This window comes from Hesperophylax consimilis, chromosome 9 (genome assembly GCF_061612785.1).
Source record: "Hesperophylax consimilis isolate HC1 chromosome 9, BYU_Hcon_1.0, whole genome shotgun sequence".
NCBI lineage: Eukaryota > Metazoa > Arthropoda > Insecta > Trichoptera > Limnephilidae > Hesperophylax > Hesperophylax consimilis.
This window is the reverse complement of record NC_142844.1, coordinates 25,273,853-25,297,764: the sequence shown is the minus strand read 5'-3', so window position 1 is coordinate 25,297,764 and position 23,912 is coordinate 25,273,853. Positions and strand designations below refer to the sequence as shown.

Here is a 23,912-nt window from a genome sequence, read left to right as displayed (position 1 = left end):
TAACAAAAGTTGTAAAATGTCAAATACATCACATCAACCTTCACAATACTGCATAAATAAACCAATCACCAATAGTGTTTCAATGTTTGTTTTTATGGTAACCAGGCAACCATTGAATGTACAAAATATGATACAAATTCGAAATTTAAATTTGACATAAAATAATAAATAAATTCATCATTTTCTTTGGCCCTTATTAATGTTTTAAATTTTTATAAATGTCTTTTTAGTATTTTTTCTGTTGAATTATTTATAGAAGTCAAGGTTTTTTAAATAATTTAACAATATGGATGAAGATGAGGATGAAGACTCTCAAAAGTCAGAGGAATCTCTCAAACCAGAGATTGTTGAAGAAATTGTAGTAATAGAGGAAGTCACAGAAGAAGTAGAAGAAAAACCGAAAATTCAATTAGATGAAGTTTGCAACGTGGAGAACTTGGTACATCTGAAAGTGAGATTTGACGAAGCACTCTGGAATGTTCTAGACCCAAATGAATTGAGAGAGTGCCTCAAAGAAGTAATAGATGTTGAATTTGATGACGATGACTTCAAAATAATGTTTTTAAAGGTTTAAATTTTGATTTGACTTTTCACTTGAATTTGGTTTCTTTTGGATTGATTTGGCTTCCCTTGGATTTTCATGGTTTGGCAATGTTCACATTATAAGTCCAGTTGGTGGTGTAATAATTTTATAATTATTGTTTGCAGATCAATTCCAACCGGAATGGGGTTGTGAATTGGGACGAATTTGTGTCATACCTGCTTTTGTGTTTTGCTGCAAAAGACAGCTTTGAACTGAAATTTGAAGCTGGTGGATTGGTACCTCCCATCAGTAAAAAGCCAAAGATCTTAAAATCACAACATCCACATGCCATCAATCGGATATGTTTTTCACCAAATGTCGATAAAGTAAGTACATATTATACTACTTCTTTTTTCATAAGCTATAACATTATGATATACAGTCGAACTTGGTTATAACGATCACAGCAATAGCGATTTCACGGCTATAATGAGCAATTACAAAACAATATTTTAGTTCAGTATTATTTTCATTAATAGTTGATTGTTATAATGAGGTAGATTTACTAATATACCGAGCAAATAATTTTTTCAACACAATTTCTGAATACATGAATACATGTCGGGTTTGAAAAAATTGTTGGAAATTATTCATGAATTTCTTATCCCGTTAGGGACGGATTCATATTTTTATGGCACTGCTTGTGTAAGATTATCGGCTATGTCAATCATTGCTATCCATCGGACAGAATGTAAAATTGTCATAAAATCTGCGAAAGTCATGCGAAATTTGAGCTTCGCATATTTGTTCCCTTTTTTATGTCTTCTTTTGTATTAGAACCCTTAGTCAATTTTGTTTTAAAAACCAAAAAATTATGTTTATGAAGGTACCTAGTTATGAGTACTTACATCCCAGCACGGGGTAAATATATAATAGTGATGCACAACTTTTTCAGCAGAGGGGCCGCTTTGCCTATTATTCAAACAGGCTGCGACCTACAAGCGATTTTCAAGAGTTAAGGTTTCTGTTGTTTTTTTTTAATCTCCTGTTTTGTTTTCTTCAAATTTGGTTCTATTTAGGAAATGCAGCATAAATTAATCAAAACTAATAAAAAAATATTCTCAGCCAGGGTTTTCAAGAATTACTCAAAACATTTCGATTTTTCTCTATGGCCAAGTGGGCCGTATGAAATTGACATGCGGGCCACAAGAATGGGGCCGCGGGTTGTGCATCACTGGTTTGTGAGAAGTCAAATTTTATAGCCAAATACCAAAACAATCCCGCAAGCTAGTTATTTATGACAAATGCGATTTTACAAGCGGTAGTACAGTATGCACAAGCTAGTGATAAAGATAGACAATTTAGTGATATTTTTCTTGGAAGCCTTGACCAAATGATGATATTACAATGCGTTGATTGTTTTAAAGAGGAAATTGAGAAGTATGAAAGCGAAATCTTTAAAACAATCATGGAAAATAAATTTGAGTAGTAAAATAAGTAATACCTACTCGTATTTTGAAAATATAATGTACTTTTGCGAATATATTGATAGTAGAAGCAGGTAGGTGGGTACATATGACTTTTAAAAAACCTTTTTTGGATATAACGATTAATGGCTATAAGGAGTATTTTTATTCAGTCCTCTCTTACTAAAGTAGATAATTTTTATTTTATAATAATTTTCACAGCATAGCTGGGGAAACCCCATCCAAGGCAGCTATATCACCCTCAGTCCTGAAGGAGTCATCAATCGTTGGACTCTTGACATGGAACTCATCAGGACCACCTGGGCAGATTGCGGTAATATATAACGTACAATTATTATTAAAACTGTTGCAATTAAGTGCCACAGGCGAAATTATTTACATTGTATCCCCAATTGGGATGCCTCATGGAGGAAAGAAGGGAGTGTTAATGGGTATCTATGAGGCATATCCAGAAAGTAAGTGTACTGAGGCTCTCACGACCGAATGAATTTTATTTTCGATATGTCTGACTCTTCCCCTCCGCAACGAGACCTGTTCAAGGTCAGTACGTTGAGAAGTGTCAACGCGACAACACGTTTCGTGAAAAATGTCAATCCAATCTCCCGCCAAATGCGAAATACGCGGCGTCATCCGTTATCTCGTTTGGAAGGAAAAACCTCCGTTTGAGGTTTATAATGAGGTTAAAACTGCATATGGTGATAAAGCTATGAATTGTACGAGTGTGTACAAGTGGTATCGCGAGTTTAAAAATGGTTCTCACCTCTTCACCCTCCACCAAAAAGTTCAAAACCACAATTTCAGCCAAGAAAATCGTGGCATCCGTGTTTTGGGACTGTCAAGGCATAATTTTGATTGAATATCTGCCTCAAGTGGAGACCATCAACTCTGCAAGATACTGTGAGACCCTAAAAAAATTGCGGAAGGCGATTCATAACAAGAGGAGAGGCATGCTGACAAAGGGAGTCAGCCTGCTGCACGACAATGCCAGACCACACACGGCCAACGCCACGAAGGAACTGCTTGCTTCGTTTAAATGGGATATCCTGAACCACCCCGCGCATTCCCTTAACCTAGCACCTTCAGATTATTATCTCTTTACCTCCCTGAAGCTGTACATGGGTGGAAAAAGGTTTTTAACCGACGAGGAGGTAAAGGAGGAGGTGGAAAAGTGGACGAAGGTGTTGGCGGGAAACTACTTCGAGGAAGACATCAAAAAGTTGATCCCCCGCTTCACCACCTGCATTGAGAGGAATGGCGACTATGTCGAAAAATAGCTTACATATGTACTACGGTAACCATGTAATTTTTTTGTTTCAATAAAAAGATTTGTAACCTACAAAAATTCAGTACACTTACTTTCTGGATACTCCTCGTATATGGTGCAGGTGAAGGGAGTGAAATATAAATTATTACATTCACAAAGACATGGAAAAAGCACAGCAGGCGAATATTTTACTAGGTGCAATGCTTTCGTTTTTTATTATTCGGAATGTTAAAATCTCAACAACATTTAGACGGAAACCTTTCAGTATTTTATTAAATGGAAATCTTTTAGTATTGTTGAAAACGGAAACCTTTAAAATGTATCAGCTTAACCGACTAGTAGCTCCGGATTCCCACCCAGGTGTCGCGAGTTCAATACAATACTAGCTAAGTCCTGCGTCATTGCACAAGCAAAGTTTTCCGCTTACATAGAAATGTCAAATATTTAGTTCTGTGTTCTCAATGTGTGTCATTTTGATACCCAAAAGGGGCCCCTCCGAGGTTAGGGCCCTATGAAAGAATTGATATATTATTTTCTGTCCTGTGTCCTCAGTGTTAACCATTTTCATAGCATCCCCAAAGATGATATATTAGGCCCTAAGGAACTTATTTCCTATTGAAACCTCCTGTGCAAAGTTAATGTTAAAAAAACAATGTCTACATTATTTATTGTATGTATCTTAATAATAATTGGATGATTTGTAGTTGTACAGTGACGTTATCTTAACAAAATTATGTCAAGCTTTAAATATTAAGGCGATGCACTACGTAGTAATTTAAAATCATGTGTTTTTGGTTTGAAAATTTGGTCACCTAGAAATGTTTCAGATGCTTTAATTAAATACTGCGAGTAGAATACATCCTGGCCTTTGAAATAATCGAGTATTTTTTAGATAAGTCTTTTTATAAGCCCAGAAAAAAATAATGTATAAGCCTATGAAAACTGCTTTAAAGTTCAAAATCTCCTACCTGCAAACCTATTTTCGGTTGTTTTTATTGTATAGTGTGGAAAATTAAGTTATTTATAAAATGATCGGAAAAAAATTAAATATTTATGCCTGAACATCCACAAAATAAAATAAAAGGCACTTTTTGGCCATGTTTTTTTCTTGCATAAATCAAAACAGGCAGATGGTGTTAAGCGGGAATTTAAACCTTATCGCCATCTACGTAAGGGTTGTTATTGATAGCGGCTCAATTAAAAATATTACACAATGTAGTGCATCGCCTTAATAAAATACTGCGATTGCTAGCCCCAGGCTGGCCGGGTCCAATGAATTATACCCCCCCGATCCCCCTCGGCGGCTGTTTATGGGCATGAGTTTGAGGGCCCTGGGCTTTTGCCCCGCATGCCCATAGGGTATAGACGGGGGCAGTCAGCATGTGCTGAAATGCTAAGCATTAGATCCGCCCCTGGTAGTGGAAGATTTTGGGAATGTTTATCTTTCTTTTTTTTTCCATTAAATATTTATATTTTATTGTTCACGGTATCAAATGATGTCATGATTTTTAGCCCTAAAGAGAGATTCTAAGACCCGTCCCACGCTGGTGGCAGCTTGCTGCATGCCAGATGTGAATATCTTGGTAGTGTCCACGTCTCTAAATGAACTGTACTTCTACGACACTACGGCTGGTTGCATGACTGCTCGGGTTGTCGTGGTCAAAATGAAACATGTTGTGGAAGCATTGTACTTCCACTCCGACAGCTTGATGAGCCTCATGAAGTCCTACAGGTAATGAATCTACTAAATGGATAATAATTTGCATGCACTTTAATCGCTTGAGCACTGATGTAAACATATGGATTCTGCAGCACAATAAACAAATCATTTCTCTGTGCTATTCTGGGGAAACTACTTGTGGTAGACAATATACTGTTTTCATCAACAACATCAAACACAAAAACATTGTTGTGCAAAAAACAAATAAGTTGTTTCGAAAATAGAATTAGCTGGTAGAGTTAATAAACATGTTTTTGTTGATTTCAAAATGAATTAAATACATATTGACTGAGAGAAACAAAGTTCTGTTTACACTCAACCGTTTGGCATTTCATTTGTCTTTAAATTTGTTTGTAAATTCCGTTTCCGGTTTCGAAAATCTGCAGCATCCACTTTATTGTTCAAGCAAGCCTTACTTTGACTATGGTTCAGTAAAGATTCTTTTTTCAAAAGTGAAATCATCGCATTTATTTGGACTTTCTTATTTAGATTTTTTCAATATTATGATACCAACCAGGTATTGGTGATATTTTGGAAAAATTGTGTAATTCCTTACAAGAAATAAAAAAATGTTACGTAAAATATTTATGGTTTATAATTAAGTAGGTAGGTATTTAAGTACCTACCTACTTGCAAATCATATGATTTCAGGGGATATTTTGATTTTAATTTATTATTAGAGAATATTAGAAAAATACTTTTTAAATACATCTATTTGAATTTAGATTTTGTTTTCGTAAATGAATGAATGCATATCTCGGAAATTGGATGACATTACAGCTGTTAATACACATCGATAAATAATGTCGATCCTACCCAATCATGATTTGGCTCAGTTGTTAGCGTGGTTTACTCCAATCCCTGGGTAGAAGGGTTCAATCCTCAGTTAAACAATTTTTGGTTGTTTTTGTTTAATGTTTTAAAATTTCACAGCAGTTGAGGAGCAAGTCCATAGAGATTAAGGTTCAATCCTCAGTCAAACAAAAATAAATCATATATATTTTTAAATACATCTGATCGATGTATTATAATAAAAAAAAACTTTGTTTTTTGCGGGTTGTTTTGCTTCGGACGAGATGTCTACTGTTCACAGAACTACTAGTTTGTTTAACCAACACATATTGTGTAAATGCCAAGATACTGACAGTTAAGATGGCTGCCAATATTGTTCCAACATTATTTCTTTAATGGTGGATGCTTCTTTATTTATTAAAGTTAACTTACTGAAAAGGCAGCCAAATATGAAAAAAATATACAATTGTAAAAATGTGACCAAGTGGGGACTGGAGCAGGAAGGGAAGATAACTGAAGGCGAATAGTGAGGGACCAGAGACAGTGGAGAATATATATGGAGGCCAAATCCCACTCTCAGATGTGTCTCTTAGTTGTAATGGTGAAGAAAAAATATGAAACGAAATTCAAATGTATGAAGTCAATAAATGTGCCAATGCGTCTGCTACTAGGGGAGTTGTGGCATTTGAAAGGAAAGTGGAAACATGGAAGCGTTGGTTTAGTTGGATCGTCTTTTGTAATTTTAGGTTGTAGATTTGATTCCTGCTACAGCACACAAAATATTTATGGACATAGCTTTCTTCTCTGTATTTATGAACATATTCGCCATGAGTATTGCAATCTTAATTATTAAGTTTGATTAACTTTATAAAATTGATCTAGCTGCTATCATAAGGTTTATACTGTTAAATAAGCTTGAAATATTAACTAACAGGAGTGGTGTCAACTTGGGTCCTCCTGTCAATGCGGAGAGTTGCTTTTTGGTTGCGGGAGACAACGGAGGAAATGTATTTGTCATGACCTTTTCTACCTGGAATTTGGGACCCTTTCAGAAAAGGATGGGCAAGTCTTTGACCAGACTGTCCTTTATGAACCTTGTAAAGGTAAACAATTCTTTAATATATTTTGTCTTCCGAAAATATATGTACCTACCTACCTAGATTATATTTTTTTACTGTACAACTTTAGCAAATTTCTCTGATCATCTTAGCCCTTTGGTGATGACATTGCTGATAGATTGAGAACTATGTGACGTATCTGACCCCGATTGCAATGACTCATCGGGCTTGTTTTCAGTAGGCAAGAAAACTAAATGTCCAAAAATTTGACCATAGATATTAAAAAAGTAAATATGTAAGTACATAATATTATACACTTTCTATTTCATTATTCAATTCTTCTTTTTTTTACACGGGAGATACGTTTCACAGAACAACATGTTAAATAAATGCAGTAAGTACCTACATTATGTACCTGAAAATTAGTAGAATCTAATTAGAACATGTAATTCCGTTACATTTTGTCAACCGTTTTATCAAAATCGTGCAAAAAAAGATCTGTGTTGACAGTGAATAAGTAAGTTAGACGGTGAATATTGTAAAAAAATAAATAAGAAAGTTGACAAGAGTTCCTCATTATTGAAAGTTTCACAATGTTTACAAGTACTCGATACAAATTATGATGCTTCTTTATTTATTAATTTATTTAGAATAAAGTAGTAGGGAAATCTTTCAGGGAAAATTGTCTGGCATGACGGTGCGGGAGTTCTATGGTATCCACAGCGCCCCAGTGCGGCAGGTGTGCTACTATGCCAGTCTGAGCTGCGTCATCTCCTGCAGTGACTGCTCCGTCCCTCTCTCCATGTACAGCTTGACCAGTTCCAACTCTTCCAAAGTGTTTCACACTACCAAGGCAATAATAACTAATTACTCCATGCGCACACGGTTAATTTTTGCTATGGCAACAGTTTCGTCACTATTTCAAAATTCATAAAAAGTCACCCTAATTTTACATTGCTTCAAAGACCGCAATGGATTTTGAAACATTGAAGGAACCGTTGCCGTCAAAAAAGTCGCCTGTGGGTGTAACTTGCTTAATACTGCAACGATAATTATTTTTATTTATTATTCTTATTCTTCTAATCTATTATCCCGAAAATTTTGTGATATTTCAATTTCGGAGGTGGGTATTGGTACCGCCTTTGTCATAGGTCACCCAAAGTAACCTTTAAAATCCCTACGTTTGGTGACAAAACAGGGAATGGCCGGGTTCATGCACACAGCTTCCCTAAAGGTGACATAGGCCAAGGGAAATTATAGGAATCCAGGCGTGGTAGGTCATTTGAAAAAAATGTGTGACTTATCTTTTATTGATATTGTGATGCCTATATATATTATTATCTATATCAAGTATTAGGTAGGTACGTCATGAGTCGGCGATTCAAAATATATATTATGTTAATATAGTAAATTAGAAATAACTACACAAACCATGTACTTACTGCAAATTATTTTAAGGAGGATACGGTTTAATGTAGTTGTGCAGTAAATAAAATAAGAGCTTGAAACACTCTTCCGCAGTATCCAAAGATACTGGGTGCAAAGCGAAGAGTATGGTGGTTTCGTGGTGCGAAGCGACGCGACGTTTATCAATTCCATTTAAATTTAGACTTGCGATTCTATTTCACAATGATCTTCAACTTTTTTTAATTTCATTCTTCAGCTTCATTCTACATAGATAACAACATAAAGAAATATTCCAAACCTTTGCCGAACTTTTTAATTGAAAAACAACCATTGTTTCACACACGACAAGCGTGTAAAATGAAAAATCGATCTATGTTTAAACATATAATATTCATTGTGCTGTCTCCCTCATGGCCATGACCTAAGCGTTCCTAAGTTTTCTTCAGTACCTAATTTTTACTGAGAAGAAAGACATAGTGCTATCTCGTATATTCTATGGCGCGCATAGGGACAGAAGATGCCAAAGCCATGGACATTTTTAAAATTGACCCATTGGTACATTTCAAATAAATTAAGAATAAGACCATTTTTTTTATGTACATAATTTATTATTATTGTCATTGTAATTTTGGGGGTTCAAAAACCAATTGACCTAAGGGAAGAACCGCCCCTGGTAATACCTACTGAATATTTTATCATTTCGAGAAAGCATTGCTATTTGGAATGATGAAATACTTGCTTTGTATATGTTGCTTCTTTTGGCTAACCATATTACTTATTATTTCTTTTTGCTTCCATAATTTTTACTTTGACCGGTCATTGTCTGAGTTGGCATCACGTCTGGGTCCCACCCAGGCAAACATGGCATCCCTACATCCCTAGAACTCTAAATTCCTAAATCCCTACATTATGTACTACATTCATGGTTGAAATAACATTACAAAATGTATCCAATGTAAATTTTCTTAGAAATAAAATAATAAAAAAAAATTGTATAAAATAACTTAACTTCACTTGACTACCACTTTTTTATGAAATATATCTTTAGTATATAAAACCAACAGATTTCGGTTCAACCTGAACCAATACGGTTTTTATATAAACCTGATGAAGGCTCAAGTTAAACAGGTTGGTTTTATATATTAAAGATATATCTATACAATAAAGTGGTATTCAAACTAAGTTATTTTATTATAATTATGTACTCGTATATCCACGAAGTGTTTGCTGCATGTGAAAATTTAGTAAGTTATAAGGTAGGTACCCGATGCATTTGTCAATTCATCATAATAATATTATGTATTTCATAAATATTGCAATGTTCACTATTGTTGCACTCGTAATTAATATGAGACGCCAGAGGAAGCAATGGAACAACCAAATAAATCAATCTATCTGTTGTTAGTTCTTACTTGTTCTTACTTTTTGGTTTTTTACATTCAATCTATTAATTTGAAGGGGGTAGTGTGCTTTACGTTTGACGAGAATAAGCACGTCCTAGCAACGGGAAGCAGCGACGGAACCGTGTGTTTCTGGAGCATATTCGTCCCGACGAAAGCCAGCATTGTCTTCAAGGGCCACCACGCCTCCATCGTAATGGTCATACTACAGAGCAAGAGTACCAAGCTGTACTCATTGGATGCTGCTCGAATCATCAAGGTGTGGAGCATCAGAGATCAGAGCTGTTTCCAGGTAAAACTTATTATTTCTTATGCACACCATTTATGATATCCAAAAAGCTAGGGAAGTTTTTAGACAAAAAGTTGACCACCACCTCTAGAAGGTGCTTGGAGTGAGGCCAACCTAGTCAATTTCAACGTCTCGAAAACCCAAGCGTGTCTGATTTCGGCAAAGTGGAAGATCAATACCGTATAAGAATAACTGTTTGGTGCAATTTGATGGAACCACCTTTCCTAATAAAAACTCAATTGAAATGCTTGGAGTAAGTATAGCAGATCGTGTCAAGAATCGGGGCTTTATATAAGCCCATGTAAATCTGGCTTTCAAGAAACTGGTCATCTTGTGTAGGGCTAACAGGTTCTTCAATACTAACCACCTGTTTTTCCTCCTTCATATAATCTGGGCTTCCCGAAGACTCGCATTAATAAATCACTTCCTACAGCCCCTACCTTAACCCGCCTCACAGCGCTGCCCAACGGGGTGGCCTGCCCGTACAGTGTACAGAGAGAGACGCTCTTGAGATGTGTCACAGAAAAAAAAACCATACAGAAGTGCATATCAACTCCGTCCTGACTCATTGGGAACTGCCTCGAAAGCTAAGAGTGCGGTGATCCTTAGATCACTACATACCTAGGAATGGTGGTTGAAATAACATTCAAAAGTTTGTCACACAAGATGGCCGCCAGGCAATTTCCCCTCACTCTAGATTTGACTACATTGTCATTCATACAAAATCGCACTAACTCTCTGTACAGTGAGTTTTAGATTCATGGTTCTAACAGTCTGCACCGGGTCACCAAAATACCAATGTAATACATCTTACCGAATATTAATACCTACATGTACTTACCCACTATCCTGTGCACATATATTTGGTTACAGACATTCAGTGATCTCCCCGTCACCATAGGAGAGCACACAGAGCTGGCTGCGGTCTATAACCCCGCCAACAGAAACCTGATCCTGGCCAGTCTCCAGCTGGCCATCATAGAGTGCGAACCCAAGCTAAATGAGCTGCACACGGATGGCTTCACCCATGCTAAATCTGTCTCTGTGGTCCTCTACAATGCCCTCTTTAAGACCGTGGTCACTTGCGGCGCTGATAGTATCATCATTTGCTGGGATATCTCTACAGGCAAAATATTTTTGTTTACTAGTTAAGCTTACCCGATTTTGAACACATGAAAAAATTTTAAACTTACACAAAAAATTTTATATAAAGACTAGCATTTCCGGGTTACGAATAACTGAACAATATATATAAATCTCCTACCACCATCGGGTGGAAGATATTGCTTGTGCAATGATGACACATTGAGGAGCTTCCTCCACAGGTGCGGTTCTAAGATTTTTTGTGAGTCAGTTGTTGTTTGGTGATGTTGTTGTAGCTGAAATTATATATAATTTTTTTATAAATTGAGTTTTATCGTAACGCTCACCAAACATGGGGTTCATGATTCTCAGCAATGCGGAAATGACTAAAGAAGAAGAAGAAGTTAGTAGCACTAAGTGAAGAGGCACTGTGACATCACAACTAGACTGAAATATTTATTGTAAATCACTATCTCTAGGTATCTGCAATATCATTACAATATTTCGCATAGTAAAAATAAAATTTTCAATTTTAGGTGTCCGTCAGACGACCATTCATGAGGCTCACAAAAGGGTCTTCAATGGAGAAACAATATCAGTTGAAATAACAGCGGCTACTTTTGATCCCAGCTATCAACTCCTGCTAACCGGAGCAAGAGATGGAACCCTTAAAGTAAATCTTTAGTAATATGTAATAATATTTACTAGCAGGTAAGAATGTATAAATTTTTTATGTACATAGAAATATATAATCAAAGTATTACTACTCTGGAGAGTGCCACAAATATTATAATATTTAATATTAAATATTTGTGAAATAACAAATTTAGAAAAATATACATACATTATTTTTTTGAGCCGGGTTTTGAACCCGCGATTTCTGCATTCGTACCGCTCGGATACGGAGATCATAATACAATCTTTTTAACACATTTATATAATTTTTAGACTTGGAATTTCAACACTGGCTCCTGTTTGAAGAACATGTCCATAGAATATATGAATGAAGTTACCTACGTTCTATGGATATCAAATATGTGAGAAAAGTTTAATATGTTTTATAGCGCCCAAAGATGAGAGACTTCAGTTGCAGCGATAGTTGCGATGCAACAGTTGGAGGCATGAAAATCTATGACGGTATGTGGAGGTGTGCGAACGAGCGATGCGACACTAGGAAGACTTTTATGAATTTTGGAAAAGTTTCCAACTGTCGTCGTGACTGAAGTCTCCCGTCTGCGGGCGCCCTTATTCTTTTTAAATACTATAATGACTGTGCGAACGAAAGAGCAAGAAGAAAGAACTAATAATAGTGTGAATATTTGTTCCATGTCTCTTCTTCATCACCAGACTCGTAATAAGAATAATAAATGGTGTTAGATATTGACTTTTATTCGGCCATTCTAATAAATAACGTTAATACATTTAACTGACATTACGATTACTAGATTTCAAAACCAGTAAAACTGCTGACTGATGAATGTTTTGGTTTAATTTTCAAATGTTGAATATCTGAAGAGAAAGTAGACTGAATGCTGTAAAAATGAGATCCCTAAATGTGTGTGGTAAAACCGTGTATTACCGTGCTAAAAATTTGGAGATCCAGAAAGAATGCAAGGCTGATATAAGCCTAATGGATAAGATTAAGAAAAGGACGAGTTGGGCATGTAGGACAGACGCACGAAGAATGTAGTGTAAGGAGAATATATGATGCGGAAGTGATTGATAAAAGAAGTCAGGCAAACCCAAGGAAGACAGGCATGGTCAAGCTAATCAAATACTTGAGTCAGGCCGTGTCTGGAGTCAGAAAAAAGAAGAGTATGTATGATACGATGCACGAATGCCAATGAAGCAAGGAATATGTGCCGAGGCAGACTTGTGTGACAGTTCATCCTTTCTGCCTACCCCTGCGGGAAATGACATAATAATTAGTTAGTTAAGCAGTTGGAATATCTGAAAGTTACAAAAATTTATAATCAATTTTTTTTAATCTTCAGAATTTTGGCAGTAGGGTGGAATAAGCACATCACGGAATTTGACGACACTTCCATAAAGGCGGGTGACACAGGCAAGATTTGGGAGACTCGCCACAATGACGACGTCTCGGGGGCCGCCTTGCGGACCACCGAGGTGATCGGCACCATCAGCTTTGGCGGGGAACTGGTGCTGTGGAAACTGGACACCGGAAGAGCTATCAGGTAATGCTTTCGCATAAATCTATAATAAATCAGTACGGTGACAAAATAGAATATTTAAGAAAAAGTACAAACAAACATCATATCGTTCCGCTTCCGGTTCAAGTTGGAGGCCATTTTAACAGTTCAAGATTCTTTTTTCAAATGTGAAATCTTTGTGTCTATTTGGATTTTCTTATTTGCCTTTTGTATATTATTTGATATCTCCAATTGGGGTACCTGTATGATTGTGGGGGAAGAGACTGTAAAATTTGTAAGAACTCTCACAAAGACACGAACAAACGCCGCGGGCAATTTTTTTTACATGCCATTCCCAATTGAAGTACCTATGTGGTTTGGGCAAAGTGAGTAGAAAATTTGTTATAAATCGCACAAATGCTTTTGATTTTTATTTTTCGGAAATAATCCCAACAATATTTAGACAGAAACCTTTTTTTGTATTTTATTAAAACAAAATCTTTAAGTATTGTTGAAAACAGAAACCTTTAAAACGTATCAGCTTAACCGGCTAGTAGCCGAGTGGATAAATGCTTTGGATTCCCACCCAGGCGTTGCGAGTTCAATTCTATATTATAAGTACTCTATGAGCCTACTACAAGTAGAATTTGTATTATTTACATGTAAAGTGCATGACAGCAATATTATTGACTTGTTATCTTTTAATTAACCATTTAATTTATTGTGTGCATCTTAATAGCAATTTATAATAATTGGATCTCAAGGGTGCATTAAATATTAGTAAAATACTGCGATTGCTAGGGCCCCGGGCGGTCCTCAGGCCAGGTCTGATGATTTATACTCCCCCCTGAACCCTCCTTTCGGCGTCCTTGTCTATGGGCATGAGTTCCGGGCCCCCCTCAGGCCAGTGGCCCTGGGCTCGTGCCCCGCGTACCCATAGGGTAAAGACGGAACTGCAGGAGGGCCCAGAGGGGCCCAGCAGGGAGGGCCCAGTCAGCATTTGCTGAAATGCTGACTGTTAGATCAGCCCCTGATACATACTTACAAATTTAAAGACTTCAAAGGAATTTTTGACTCTGATTTATTAAATAAGAGAAAATTATGAACATACTTTTCAGACTTGAAGTCTACTGTTTACAGAACTCCAAGTAATAACATCTTAAAATCTACATTAAAATGTGGGTTTTTTATTTGCTTTTAAATTTTTTTTATTTTAACCCATTTCATTAATCTATGGACGCACATTGAAATGGTTTGTGTTTATGTAAAATCTGCTGCTAATTCAATCAGTAAACCAGCAATTTTCACTTTCGTAATATTGACCAGAGCACCGCCATCTTTATTAATACAGGCCGTGCTGTAGAAAATGCACTGATAGTTAAAAACTAAACCCTGGTACGATGCCAAAAACATAAACAGGTCTTTTTTACTGTCAATGCATTTTCTACACCACTGCCTGTATTAATAAGGATGGCGGTGATTATAGCCATCTTGCGCTATTGGAGTATGGCGAAGATTGAGAACATTTAAAAGTAATATGTATTATAAGTTCTTTTAAAAATTTGTTGCAGACAGTACTTGTGTCAAAATCCCACAGAGAGGGTCAAAATTCAATATTCCAAAAGGACAACTAGAAAGTTGGGTTCTCCATCCTCTAGATCGCAGGACATTTTCAAGTAAGATTTTCAAACATTGTTTTTGTCTCAAGTTGACATCATCCATCCCCTTTAAGAGTCAATATCTAGTTCATACAATCTCGCATCCTCAGGCAAAGAAGACGCAAAGGTGAGCCGCCCAATATGCCGCAGATGATCCAACAAACCTCGTGTCATGCCATTATCTTCCTTAGTGCACGAGCCATCAAAGCTGGAACAGGTAAACAAAGAAAATAAAAATAAAAAACGTTATAAAAACAGACATGATTTTAGATTTTCACACCCAAAAGTAACATAGTGATTTATTTTTGGGGTATTATGCCGTGTTGCGCTACATCCTTTTTTAGCCAACGTTTCGGACGGCAATACAGTGTCCATCATCAGGGCCAGGATCGGCCCTACGCGGGTGCAATTGGTACCGTCCGCTCCGGGCGCCTAATAGCCAAGGCGCTGATAATACTTAACAGTCCTAAAGCATTGCCCTTGAGATTATTTTTCATTAAAATTGCCCTACACAAAAATACAAATCATCCAAATATTATTGATTGCTGTAATCACTTACGTACTACTTACTACCTAGGGCAGGCATGGGCAACTTTTCTTAGGTCTGGGGCCAAATTATCATGCTGTCTCCGAGTCAAGGGTTTGGACCAAATTATTAAACATAATAAAGTAATATTAATCATGAGCAAACAGCGGCTCGTAACCTACTGTAGGTGTTATCCAAGCGGTGTTGATCTTGAACTAGTAGAGTGGAGCCACTGCAAGCGAGTCATCTCAATTATTTAATCTCTTCTTGGATCAATTATTAATCTTTCTCTACTACTTCGCCGAGATGAATCAGGGCCGGACGAAATAGCTCAGCGGGCCGGCGGTTGCCCATATATGACCTAGGGCCTAGATGTCCACTGGTTTTGACAAGGGGCCACCGCTTGGCTCACGGCCTGCCCTGATTGGGTAGCTGTAATGTCGGACAGTGGTTTTATCGGGCACAATCCGACAATCTCGCCTAAAATAAACGCTACAACGAATAACAGTAATTTAATAAAAGCGCTGAATAAGGTACGAAAAACATCATGTATAATTATATTCCCATACTATATACAGTAAATAATTGCACATATTTCAATATTTTAACAACATGCCCCCAAAATAGTGTTTATTCTGGTCCTTTTAAATTAAATTGAAAGGAAACAGCAAGTTCGTTACCTTACTTTCCTGTCGTAAGATAAACTGTAAAACAGTGAGACTATGGCATCCCCAATTAGGGTATATTTTGAGGCTAGGGGTAGTGAGGAGGGGAAGGAGATGGGGAAAAGAAAGTTGGGGAAGTACCTGGCTATCAGATCTAGTCTACTAGAGCTTTAGCCATTTCAAGCAATGTTTCAAATATGATGTGGTTTTACACCAGGGCGATATTTAGAGTATCTTCCACAGTGGAACTTGCCACAAATATACTACTATGTATTATTTTTAATTAATAAATTGCAAAACAACACAAATAATAGGCGTCAGGTGGGAATGCTTTCCTTGTCCTACACAAGGCCGGCAGTCCGCTACGGGTGCTGAATTTCCAAGGTGCCAAGGCGCTGATTACACCTAACAGTCCTAACACATCACTCTTGAGGTAAAAATTATCCGAATATTATTGATTGCAGTAATCACCTGCCTAGACGTCTACTGATTTTGACAAGGGACGTCAAAATTTTAGCATCATTCATCGGTTAGCTTTATAAGTTCCAATCCGATTTTTGGTTCTTCGTTGGTGGCCCAGCAAACAGAATATGTGAAATCATATTGTATTAAAAAAACAAGAATCTCTCCATTACTTGTTATGCATATTTAAGTTTTAACTTAACTTATTCCAATCCAGCCAATTTCTTGATTGCCCTGGGCGACGGGTCCATCCAAATGTGGTCGGAGCACGCAGCCGGTGGCTACCTGGGATCCTTCATCGCAGTTCACACCGAGGGTGACTACATCTCCAGTCTGGCCACGGATTCTGACAACAAGTTCATCTTCACGGGCTCGGCCACCGGCTACGTAAAGGTGTGGCTGATGGAGGGGTACATGACTGGTGAACAGGTTAAATAAACTTTGTTTAAGGATAATATTAACTGTTCTACTAATTAATCTAACTAATCGTAACTGGTTTTGTGTCGAAACATAACACTGAAGAAAAGTAAAGAAACAAAATATACCTAACCTATTATTTTCTCGTGGTTTTTTTTTGTTATTGTTCTACTTTGGTCGGTTACTATTGTAAGTGTAAAGTAGAAAATTTGTGTTCTAATGCAGCAAAACTCTCAAACTACCGTTGTAGTATTATTTTCTCATGTTCTGTTTTGTTATTGTTCTACTTTGATCGGTTACTATCGTAAGTGTAAAGTAAAAAAATTGTGTTCTAATTCTACAACGGTAGTTCGAGAGTAGGTGTTAGTGTTAGTTTAGGTGTAGAAAGTTCTACAAATTTTTCTGTCTAGAATTTCTAGGTCTAAACAACTATTTTCAGGTTGCAAGGTCTTTCCATCATGATGCCTGGCTTCATGAAAATTGAACAGATTTTTCTGACTAGAATTTCCAGGTCAAAACAACTATTTTCAGGTTGTAAATTGGAAAGTCATCCTATCATGACCTCAAAATTATGCTGCCGACAGTGCCGACCATCAGTTATGTATCATTCCACTTATTTTATGAACTCTGAGTTAAATGCCTTCGGAATTAGATTCATTCCACTCATTCCGGCCGGAATGACTCACTCCTACCGACCCTTGAACGATGATTATACTTTCCTACCCCAAATGCTTTTAAAATTGCTTTAGTAAACATAATATGCTTGGTATTTGAGGTTATTAGTAGGTGTAGGTAGTGTTTGATAATTTTAGCATTGACATACCTGATCAAACTATAAGTGTACTTAAGGTTCACGTCTGCATGCCCCTACTGCGCCTGCAATTCCCGTTTCTGTGGCGGGACCGTGTGGAAGGACGAGCCAAGAGGTTCTGCCGGAAACAGCCCCTCCCGCTGCTGTGCAACAGCTACCGGGCACATCTCAGAAGCATAAGCTCCCTCGTCTACATACAGGAAAAGAACTACGTCTTGAGGTGATCAACACGCTTCCATGATTAAATAAAACAGTGACAAAACAGAACTGTGATGAAACAAAACACTGAAGAAAAGTGAAAAAAATAATAAATAAACCTAACCTAACCTTTTTTTACCATGTTCTGTTTTGTGACTGTTCTGTTAACTGACTGACTGTGATCCTGTTACCTATCAAAACCTAGGTAACCTTATTTAACTTAAGTATTTTAATTTTATATTTATTCATGCCCGTTAAAAAAGATTTATTTATTTTTGTTTTTGTGATCTCACAAGAGCGTCCCTGTCTTCACAGTGTAAAATTTACATTTAAATATATACATAGTTTATACTGTATAATCACAAATATTGCAGTAGGTTAATAGGTATGCCTGATGCACACATATTTATATTAGGATATAATATACAGGGTGTCCGGAAACTCGTAGTACAAGCGGGAAACTGGTGAATCTACATCACATTTGTAGTAGATTTTGTAGATTTTTTTTTATTTTTTTTATTTTTTATATCAAATTCTTATAAATTATCACTGAAGATCAAAGTAGCCAACTAATTAAAACTATTTGAAAGTAAAACAAATGAAGAAACTCGGATTTGAAGCATTATTTTGAAATCACCCTTCATTTAATCCGGTGTAGTCATAAAATATTTCTTCTCTGCAGGGTTAAAACATCTGTTGTTCAACCCTAAACACCAGAAAAAACTTTAACCCTAAAATAGCCGAAAAATATTTTTTTTTGTTTTTTTTTTTTTTTTGTGAAAATGCTCAAATCAAAAAACTTTATGTTTATTTGTGTTCCCCATGTGGTGTAGATTCTCCAGTTTCCCGCTTGTACTACGAGTTTCCGGACACCGTGTATATTTTATATTAGGACTGAGTCATTCAGATACTCGCTTGTACCTATATTACATGCAGTTGGCAAGACTTTCTCAGAAATAGTAGAAGTGTTCGACCGAACAGAGTTTAGTTACAAGAAGACTATAATGACATACCTCATGAATAAATATTAATGTTAGCTTTTATTATTCTTTCATATGTGTTCTATTTTATCATTTCTTTAACAAAATTATTAAATATATCACATGTTTCTAAAAGCCCATATGGGCATAAGTATAATACAAATAAATAAATATAAAAAAATAATAACAAAATAAAAACAAATTGTCTGCACAGTATTTAAAAAATTTAATAATTATTTTGAATTGCTTTATCAGTGGCAGTGCTGATGGCAGTGTTAGGATCTGGACTCTGGGGGGACAGTACCTGGGCACTTTGGGCACCTTTCTCCCGTGGGACCTGCAGCCACGCAAGCCCCCCGACATCAAGAAGGTGGCTAGTTCCACTACACTCAAGGTACCGAGGTTGATGTGTATAATGATGAAATTGAGATGTCAATTTAAAAATTAATGTACAAGCTGGCAGATAATTATTTGCCACTTCCCATTAGGGCCATGACTGTTACTGTTCGGAGGAATGCAGACAGGCGTGGGTGGCCATTAATTATTAATTATTTTTCACAAGAAATAAATCTATTTGCTGTTGTAGACCCGTGAAAAATCACAGTATAGTCTGAAATCTTGACAAATCAGTTCCAATTTTTTACACTTATATTCAAAACGAATTTGTGTTCATTGAACAAGATTTCACTCAGGATTAATGCACAGCACAGGCAACTGAAATTAGTATGTTTGATTACTGATTACAATATTGTTATATCTGTCTTACTTTGCAGATTTAAGGGTTGGGAACTCTTTGTTAAAAAGTAAAAGGTTCTACATATAATGGTATTTATTTACGTTAAATAATATTATTGTTATTGGTCTGGATTTAGCTACACTGTTCATTAATCGAGGGTTGGTAATTCTCTGGTTCGAGAAGCTTGTTCCCTGTCACTATAATCTCACAAGCATCTGTTACACTCTAGCGACATCTGACGGACGCTGGAGTAAGCTTTATGACTAGGGCCATCATCGCTTAAATACTCAACTTATTACCATACATCACAAATATTATTTTTACATTTTTGTTACATAAAAATATTGTGGTTAAGTTGTCAAATTTTTTTTTACTTAAACATGCTTTCATTATTGTAGTTCAATCAAGTTGTTGCAGTGACAAGGAATTACTTTTGTAAACGCACTACTCGCTTGGATGAACTCCTCCTATAAGTGTTATATAATGAAACCCTAAAACTTTCCAAATTCTTATCATCAATATTATTAATAATACATCAAAATAATGATTATTTCCCAGGTATTGAACGGCGGAGAAGTATCCCGTTACGTTCCGATCAGGGGCAGGAGTAAGCTGGAGATTACAATGAGTGATTTCAAGTTGCTGAAGACTATTGATGATAAACTACCCTCGGACCATTTGCTCACGAGGATATGTCGACTCCCGGTCCATCCACCTTCCATACCGAACATTGTTCTTAATGATGCACTGGCACATGTAAGATTTCTTTAATATAACTATTTAAGGTCAATGAGAGGCAAATTGATACAAAGTATCCTTTAAATACATTATTAGTCTTTCTGGTGCTAGTGGTTACTATATAGGATGTTAAGGGACGTACTTGACTTACTTTAACCAGTGATTCTTTAGATTATTAATAGTAAAAAATGTAAATAGCTTTGTGCTGAGTTGATCAGTAATTTTTTTGCCTCTGTAGGAAGGTTTCTTCGGACTGAATTGAGACGTCTTAGGTGAAATACAAAAATGGCATATATCTAAAGTAATTAACAGGAAATTGATAATCATATTATCTATCTGGTTGTTTCCTAAATATAATAAAATACAAAGTAATCGGAAGAAGAAGTCGGAGACACCCGGGGAAGACATGGCAAGATCAAGTGAATCAGATACTTGAGTCAGGCCATGTCAAGAGTCAGAATAATAGAAGAGTATGCATGAGAGGATGTACGAATGTGCCTAGTTGTTTGGGGGTCCGTCCTCTATGCCTACCCCTGCGTGAAACAGCATGATGTTTAGTTAGTTGGTGTTATATCTGCCTTTACTCAAGCAGACTTCGGGTGTTGTGAACTCTTATAATTAATAAAAGGTTCTTAATATAATACTGTTTATTTACGTTACAATAACCTGTCTGGCTAGCTACCACTGTTCGTTAACCGAGGGTAGGTAAATCTCTGCGCACCCAGATGCTTGCTCTATCCGATAATATCTCTCGCTAGTACCTGCTATACACTAGCATCATCTAAAAATATTGTACCTCCAATTTTGATCGAAAATGAGTTAAGCACTGAATTTTTTTTTTGACAGCTTATATTTTGTTGGATTCAAATATTGCATCTCCTAAACATATCGTCCCAAAAATATAAACATTAATAGAATATTCCTTAGTCCTTAGATTTAAAGTATTGTACCTCCAATTTTGGTCGATAATGAGTTAAGCACTGAAGTTTGTTTTTTTTTTATTTTGACAGACTATATTTTGTTGGGTGCAAATATTCTAAACATATCGTCCCATAAGATATAAACATTATTTGAAGATATATCGTAAATATTCCGGGCAATGTTTTTATGAGCACAGATATTGTACCTCCATAACAATATAATTTTTCAATGTTGAAAAAAAATTAATCATGGAAAATATTTTCCTGAAAAATTTCATGGTGGAATATTAGAAAAAAAATTGGTATGAAAATTGATGGGAAAATGAGTCAGGAAATTGTGTAACAGTTTTTAAAAATGAGATATTCCAAGTTTTGTAAATTTTCTTTTTAATATTTTCTAATCGGGGATGTTGTTTGGAAACTTAAACGGTTCTTTTTTAAAATAAGAGACTTTTTTAAAATAAAATAATCCTAAACTGTAATCTTTAAGATAATAATACTATCAGCTTCTTAACACCAATAACGAAATACACGTCTTATAGATGGTGAATAAAAAATAATTAATTATATCCTACGACAATCTGCCAATCAAAAGCGCTGTTAGCATTGTCACTTTGGTCTCTGATCACATTTTTATTCATTTATAAACTAAAAATTACCAACAAAACTCTAGTGCCAGCACGCTCATACCACATTGTAGGCACCCTTTTCTATTCACATTAATTCTTCTAAGCCAGTTGAGGATGCATGCGAGAGGTTTTAAATATAAATAATATTGTACTGCCACTTGCAACATTATAAAAATACTAGAGAAGGGTCATGTTAAGAGTTAGTATAACAGAAAAGTTTGAAGGTGAAAGAACCAAGGAGTGTGTGAAGAGACCAAACTGAATGGTGGTCATACTCTCTGCTTAAACTCTGAAACGGTGTGTTGGTTAGTTAGTTTTAATAAATTCTTATTTCCTTTTGCTTTCAGATTCCTATCTACACCCATTTATCGACTCCTGCGTCCAAGCCACTGCTCCCCCGCAGCCGGTCACCCCCTACCATACGCAGCGTGCGCCGTAGGAAGGAAGCCTCCGGCCAGAAGAAGCAGCTTACCTTCATCGCGGACCAGGTCACCGATGCCAAGCGGAGCGGCTTCTCTTTCTACAAGGAATCTACATCCCGTTAGGCCATACATGTAATAGAAAAAAAGGCTGATATAGTTAAAACATGGAAGCGTGTTAACTGTTGCCGAGTTACGACATCTGCCTTCTTTGGCAATTGATTCATCGCAAACACACACAAAGCAAATAATATATTGTCGAGAAGAGAAAACTTAATTCTTCTGTCACGTATCAGTGAAGACCATAGATATTAGAAATTAGAGAATATTACTTGGAAGTATGACCAAACTGCGCGCTGACGCTGAAGCGGAGCCTATGAAAGTTTGCTGTGTAGGTATAAAGTATATAATGTTTGCTGTGTGGTATGAATGTAATGCAGGAAGCCGTGGTGTGTAGTAATATGAACGATGTTGGATACACTTTTGTGCGTGCGTTTCATACTGATGTTCATGGCCCGTCACCCTTGTTTCTATTATCTATGATCCAGATGGACGAGGCGGGTTTCAAATGTAGCAACACAAGTCTTCATCTGGATGAAGTTAGTGAAATGGAATTTTCAATTGACTATACAGAGAAATTCTCATAAAGATTATAATAATACATAAATAATTTCGCCAAACATATTTAAATTTAGGTTTTCAAGAACTGAAAAAAATTATTTCTTGTACGACAACCCTTTGTATAGGTTTTATTGATTTTTAAGCTAGGGTTATTTTTCATTATTTGACCACATTTATTATATGAAAATTTTTTGACATGAATATATTGGCCGAATAATCACCAATGGTGACGGTGAAAATACCTTTTAACCACAGTCTTCGACATATTTAGACATGTTTCCAAGAAAATTTGGCCGATTTCATCACAATGTTATTTTTTAGGTGGCCGATAAAATAAAATCAAATAGTGTTTTGAGAATGTATTACATTATATATCATTGTATCACATTTATTCTGAAATAAAATCTCCGCAAGTGATAAACCTAACTGGGCTGCATATTCAGTAGGCAAAAGGTTAAAAATAAAAGTCAATAATTAAAGCTGTTCAATATAATTTAACACTAAAAGGTATCAACAATTTATATAACACAACATTTAATAGGCAACTGGATTGACGTGTTCAACAACAAATGCTTAGTTTCAATTTTGACAAGCTATAAATACTCTAGAACATACATAAATGCATTATGCCTGTGACAAACCACGCTATAAGCGCTCTATTTTTTCGTGGCTATTTCAACATATCGCTCGCCATAAATTTTCCATTGGTAGTGTATGGGAAGCGATATACTTAAATAGGCCAAGCCATGATGCGTATAGCGTAATGTGTCGCCTACCTAATGGATTTCTATAGGGCTATATAAATAAATAATTAATTAATTAATATGTACATTTTAATTTAATGCTAATGAGCTCTGTGATGATAGTCTAATGTTAAAGGCCTTCATTCGTATCAATTGAATTCATTTTGGGTAACTAACACACTTAAAAATATCTACAAAGTTGTAGTGTGAATATAA

General features: G+C 36.1%; 1 protein-coding gene across 1 annotated transcript; it reads left to right on the top strand.

The window, feature by feature from the left end:
* Nucleotides 1-286: 286 nt before the first annotated feature.
* LOC149421099 (WD repeat-containing protein on Y chromosome-like) lies at nucleotides 287-22,458 on the top strand. The gene is made up of 18 exons (XM_089635161.1): nucleotides 287-568; nucleotides 709-909; nucleotides 2,212-2,323; nucleotides 4,787-5,006; nucleotides 6,721-6,889; nucleotides 7,521-7,697; nucleotides 9,710-9,943; nucleotides 10,814-11,066; nucleotides 11,560-11,696; nucleotides 11,972-12,060; nucleotides 13,018-13,218; nucleotides 14,745-14,849; nucleotides 14,942-15,048; nucleotides 16,702-16,913; nucleotides 17,751-17,932; nucleotides 19,146-19,284; nucleotides 20,185-20,382; nucleotides 22,261-22,458. Exons 1-18 carry the CDS (start codon nucleotides 287-289, stop codon nucleotides 22,456-22,458), a joined length of 3,216 nt encoding a protein of 1,071 aa, XP_089491287.1.
* Nucleotides 22,459-23,912: the final 1,454 nt, after the last annotated feature.